General features: G+C 38.3%; 1 protein-coding gene across 13 annotated transcripts; it reads right to left on the bottom strand.

Annotated features, from left to right (window-relative positions):
- Positions 1-734: 734 nt before the first annotated feature.
- Positions 735-4705, bottom strand: LOC112221897 (ecto-ADP-ribosyltransferase 5). 13 transcript variants are annotated; one of them, XM_042312497.1, is made up of 5 exons: positions 4186-4466; positions 3796-4041; positions 3311-3363; positions 3139-3221; positions 735-2553 (listed from the first exon to the last, which is right to left on the bottom strand). In XM_042312497.1, the coding sequence occupies exons 2-5, from the start codon at positions 3831-3833 to the stop codon at positions 1771-1773; spliced, it is 957 nt and encodes a 318-aa protein (XP_042168431.1). In that variant the 5' UTR covers positions 3834-4041; positions 4186-4466; the 3' UTR covers positions 735-1770. The 13 variants fall into 13 exon arrangements, with proteins under 13 accessions (XP_042168431.1, XP_042168433.1, XP_042168434.1 ...); XM_042312499.1 differs by having other exon boundaries at positions 3311-3715; positions 4001-4041; XM_042312500.1 differs by lacking the exon at positions 4186-4466 and adding an exon at positions 3552-3715 and having other exon boundaries at positions 3311-3510; positions 3796-4142.
- Between the last annotated feature and the right edge of the window lie 1018 nt (positions 4706-5723).

Genomic DNA, 5723 nt, shown 5'->3' with positions numbered 1-5723 from the left:
ACAGTAGTGTGCCCTTCAAACCACAAACACTAAAGCCCCAGGCACGCACAAACACACAAGTACACACAATAGAATATCATAGAATATCTTCATTGTCCATTTAAATATTTAATCAAATATTATTAATTTGATAACATGTGGAACGATACCAGTCATCAGTCAATCATCAGAATGACTTCTGTTTATATCTTTCCCACTAACAAGGTAACTTTTGTGATCTTCCACCTTCAGAAACCCCCTGCTTTCAAGGCTGAGGCTGTCTTGAAGGTGTGACACAGTCATCATCAGGCTGAGTTCAGTGCAAACAGTTGTCAAAAGAACCAGTTTCGTCAGTAGGTAGTTATGACAGTTAACCTGTAAATAGACAGTAGATGTTATGACAGTTCACTGCCACCCTATGACCTCTGTTGTCTCTGCTAGTCAACATGATGGCTGCTGAAAGCTTCTTGGTAACTGAGTCCCTTCCCATCTCTCTTCCAACCCCGCTAATGAGGTAGGCTACGTTCCAGGCTGACTACATTGAAGTCGCCTGCCAGATCTCACAACTCCTGGATAGATATGGAACATACATGTATCAGCTAACCACATCATATGCTGTAGCAATCTGATACCACACTGCACAGTCAATGAAGCTTCAGGTTACCTTTGTCGATATCATTGAATCTTTCCTTAAATCTAAATATATTTGTAGTTCATTCTAATTATAACCTAAGAACAGACACATTTTCTTGAAGTGAGATGAAATGCATATCTTTATGATTGATGTACAGGTAGTGGATACATAGGACATGGGATTTAATCATGCTCAATTGTAATTTTTTAAAATAAAAAGCTGGAGTGCACATGCTGAAAATATAATCAAATTACAAATCACATTACATTTTTTATTGCACAAAAATAATCGTATTATTAATCTGAGGAAGTAATGCGGGATTAACCATTTAACAGGATCATTACACCTGAGAGCTGAGAAAGATATCTTTGTTTCAGATGACTTCCCGTTGTACATTGGTGATGGGATGATCAGTAATATACAGAACATAATTAAAGAGCATTATGTTGCCTGTAGCAGCTGTTTTGTTGATTGTAAAACATAAAAATAACTTCTTTTCTGATTTATTTTGGCACCAATTTGCAGTTCAATTCTTCCAAACTACAGTGGCCACTAATGTGTAGATGACTTCACACCACAGTTTATTCTCTGGTGACTTCTTCTGGATGTTGGTCACTGTGAATACCTCATAGGGAGGAATTAAGACTTCTCTCTCTCCTGTAAATACAGAGTAATGTGATATGTCAGCTCTAAAACATGTGGTGATCTCAAAGCAGGATGTCGCTCCAAATGAATCTCTGCCTATTTTCTTGCCTATAGTGCTCAAAGTGAAGCTACCGAAACTCATATTTTGTACTGATCAAAATACACTTTGGTTCCATGATAGGAGGTAGTGCTGAGCGATTAGTGTTTTTTGAGGTTGGTTTGGTTTCAGTTTGACAATAAAAAATAGTTGTATTATTTTTTAAACAATACACTATACGTTATGTAGGTTGAATGATGTAACACATAATAAAACTATTAGTAAAAGTCCCATGATGGTAGTGACTGACCATTACTTGTTATCACTTAATAATTTTTAACCAACATTTATTCACATTACTTTAATTAAATATTTCTGTTACATTGGTTTTATTTTATGACTTCAGTATGTCATTCCATGTCATCATCTCATCTCTATAGAGCTGCTGCCTATACTGTCTGACAAAATCACTATTTTAGTGTTGTAAATATATGAACACTATTGTGACAATGAACACAGTTAGTAGCTTCATGTAGCAGAAGCCTGTATCTATTGCTTTACAATTCAGGTCACTCTTCCATTTCCCAGTGCTCTTTAGAGTGTAGACGACTTCACACCACAGGTTACTGACTGCTGACTTTGTCTGGATGTTGGTCACTTTGAATACCTCATAGGGAGGAATCAAAACTTCCACCTCGTTTGCATATGCAGAGTAATATGTCAAGTTAACACCAAAACATGTGTTGATCTCAAAGCAGGATGTGTCTCCGAAATCGTATAAAGTCTTATGTAAAGAACTTGAGGCAAAATAACCAAAGCGCATTTCTTTGTTGACAACATCCTGATCAAAAGTTACATTGGTTCTAAGGTAGGTGGTCCAACATGTTGTTTGACTTTGTTTGAGAATCTGCATGGCGTCAGTCAGATAGAAGTGCAGGGAATGGTACTGGAATGATGTTCCATACCCATACCTGCCTTGTCTAACTGCTTTGTTGAAGTCTATGTAGAAGGATTCAGAAGGAGGTTGGGGTTTGTTATTTGTGTACAAATACATAGAGACGGAATGCACTTTCTGCAGACCATCTGTTGGAATGGATGCATGTTTCTCTGCTATGTCCCAGGCTCTTCTGAAGTTAGTGGTGGTGTTGTTCTCATGTGGGAGGTAGTAGTCATCCACCCTCTTAAAGGCTTCGTCTCTGCAGCCATCGTATTTGTCATCAACGGAATCAGGTGCCATGTCCAGTGGGAAAACCTTGTTCTGTAACAGTAACATTCTTTAGTGACATTCTCCTGATACAGACCTAACAGGTTCCTACTTGGGTGATGAGTTGTTTACCAAACCCGTATTGGACACAGTTTCCTGTTTGTGAGGCTAAATGTGAGGAAAACGAGTATTAAGTCTTGTGTGTTGGTCTGTTGTTTTATGTCAATGTGCACAATGAAAGTACAACATAAAGCCACCGCCCAAGTCCTGAAGCAGGAGGCCGAAGATATGATCCACAATAGTTTTTCCTGCATAGCTCAGGGCGTAAGTCAAAACAACATGAAGACTATTCAGAGGCATTGCCCATAACATTTAAGGACTCTCTTTTCTTGTTAGAAACAACAGTAGTGGGACACTATCTTCTCTTCTTATGTCTCTGTAAAAGGAGGACATGTTCAACTTTATTTTTTAATGAACCCTGCTGGTGTTAAATGTAAAGTTCTATGAGTGAATATTTTATTGGCTTTTCGTTTACTCAACTTGATTTCCTGATTTGAAATAATTTATTATAATCAGGGTAAATAAACTAGACTAGGTAAATTAAATATTAAGTGTGAGGTTATATTTTTCTTAGTGTACCTGTTTCACCAGTCCAAAGTGAAGACAGAGAATCAACATCAAGACAAAGATTCTGTTTGTCTTCTTCTCAGTGCTCTTCACATCTAAAGATGAGAACCAAACCAGTGAAAGGATGATAAGTTAGACACATACACAACTGTTGTCATCATAAAACATTATTAAAACATCTCACCATCAATTAAGAGATATCCACCACCCATGTTGCAGAAGTTGTTGACCTCAAATCTACAGCATGTTCAAAATATAATCAAACATAAAAAATAATGAAATTAACTCTTAATTCAACAACCCAAGTGATACAACAACAATAAGTGATCCCTGTTCGTAAGACTGGAATAAAAGATCACATCCTGTCAAATGGAGAATCATCACCTGTACTCTGTACTACATCCTGTCAAATGGAGAATCATTACCTGTACTCTGTACTACATCCTGTCAAATGGAGAATCATTACCTGTACTCTGTACTACATCCTGTCAAATGGAGAATCATCACCTGTACTCTGTACTACATCCTGTCAAATGGAGAATCATTACCTGTACTCTGTACTACATCCTGTCAAATGGAGAATCATTACCTGTACTCTGTACTACTGTACTTACATCCTGTCAAATGGAGAATCATTACCTGTAATCCTGTCAAATGGAGAATCATTACCTGTACTCTGTACTACATCCTGTCAAATGGAGAATCATTACATGTACTCTGTACTACATCCTGTCAAATGGAGAATCATTACCTGTACTCTGTACTACATCCTGTCAAATGGAGAATCATTACCTGTACTCTGTACTACATCCTGTCAAATGGAGAATCATTACATGTACTCTGTACTACATCCTGTCAAATGGAGAATCATTACATGTACTCTGTACTACATCCTGTCAAATGGAGAATCATTACCTGTACTCTGTACTACATCCTGTCAAATGGAGAATCATTACATGTACTCTGTACTACATCCTGTCAAATGGAGAATCATTACATGTACTCTGTACTACATCCTGTCAAATGGAGAATCATCCTCCTGTCAAATGGAATCATTACATGTACTCTGTACTACATCCTGTCAAATGGAGAATCATTACCTGTACTCTGTACTACATCCTGTCAAATGGAGAATCATTACCTGTACTCTGTACTACATCCTGTCAAATGGAGAATCATTACATGTACTCTGTACTACATCCTGTCAAATGGAGAATCATTACATGTACTCTGTACTACATCCTGTCAAATGGAGAATCATTACATGTACTCTGTACTACATCCTGTCAAATGGAGAATCATTACATGTACTCTGTACTACATCCTGTCAAATGGAGAATCATTACCTGTACTCTGTACTAGTACTGTGACTGGTGATGCAAGGAGCTCTTCAATCAAATTCTTCTTACGGTGGATCAGTTCTCTCTGTCATCCCAGTCATGTGTTTCTTTAAATAGCTGTGATAATGATGATCCACCCCATGGTGACGTTGAGGTCTCGACTGAAAGACAACATTAAAGTTACTTTCTCTTTCAATTTGGATAAATCTTTAACTTCATTTTCTTCATTACAATGTAATATATTATTGTGATAGTGAGGTATGGTCATACTAGACATCATTTAGCTCAAATTCGTATTATATGTGTACGTAGCCAGAAGGGGAATTGTCAAAGGTTACCGGAGTAACTACATTGGCAGGGAGTGTCAGTTGTCGCTAAGCTTCGTCTGCCAATCATGTTCTCAGCTGGTGAGATTCTGACCTCTTGTGCCCACAGTGCATCATGTCAAGACGATGATTTAGGCAGAATCCCAATGACTCTCAAACAGCTTCCTATTGTTGTTTCCTTTCCCTTGTTATGTCAGCGTGAGACCTGGATGTTTTCCCCACAGAGACTCATTACCTTCTATTTCATTCTATGGGTTTTCCATCATATTGCTTTCATATGGCAAGGTCTTTCAGATCTGTGGTGGTTATAAAGGACCGATGACAGGAGACAAGGAAAGAGGACAAGGAAAGGAATGAATCAGATTGGAAAGGGACCTAAATACAGCTCACATTCTAACACACACACACACACTCTTTCTTTTGTCTCCATAACATAGCATTCTGTCGTTCAGAATGTCAACACACTGGACACACCCAAACACGTATGCACATTAAGTGGATGTTAACAGTTGTCCCTGTGGGTGATTGTGTCATAACAGCAAATGCCTTGAGAAGGAGGATACATTGACACACAATCACATATTTCTACAGATTCTGAAGTGGGGTCAATGTTCTCTCAAGAATTCTGGAGAACAGAATGTTGGATGTCTGCATTCCAGCAACGTTCAGCAAACATTCTGATGTGTTTGGATAAAATGGTTCCATTGTTGTACATCTGACCTGGGTCACTAAAGTTACAATAATTGATGTTGTAGTCATAGAAGTCATACAGTGTTGCTGGTGCCGTGTAATCTAGCAAAGGTGAAACACATTGACGGTGCTTCCTGGGTTGAGAATTGAGGTCCGGTTTGGATTAGTTGATAACAGCGTGGTCCTAGCAATGTAAGGGTGGTGGGTTTGATTCCCGCTGGAGTCACATATCCTAAACTCA

The sequence above is a fragment of the Oncorhynchus tshawytscha genome, unplaced genomic scaffold (genome assembly GCF_018296145.1).
Source record: "Oncorhynchus tshawytscha isolate Ot180627B unplaced genomic scaffold, Otsh_v2.0 Un_contig_8523_pilon_pilon, whole genome shotgun sequence".
Classification (NCBI taxonomy): Eukaryota; Metazoa; Chordata; class Actinopteri; order Salmoniformes; family Salmonidae; genus Oncorhynchus; species Oncorhynchus tshawytscha.
Note: the sequence above shows the minus strand (reverse complement) of the source record. Positions and strands in the feature narration are given on the sequence as shown.

What these genes read in the sequence shown, in the direction of transcription:
- LOC112221897 (XM_042312497.1), bottom strand. Translation starts at nt 3,833, where the DNA reads ATGATTCTCCATTTGACAGGATGTAGTACAGAGTACAG. An exon ending in TGGATATCTCTTAATTGATG is followed by an intron (nt 3,222 to 3,310) that starts GTGAGATGTTTT and finishes TCTCATCTTTAG; the next exon opens with ATGTGAAGAGCACTGAGAAG. An exon ending in ACTTTGGACTGGTGAAACAG is followed by an intron (nt 2,554 to 3,138) that starts GTACACTAAGAA and finishes TTACTGTTACAG; the next exon opens with AACAAGGTTTTCCCACTGGA.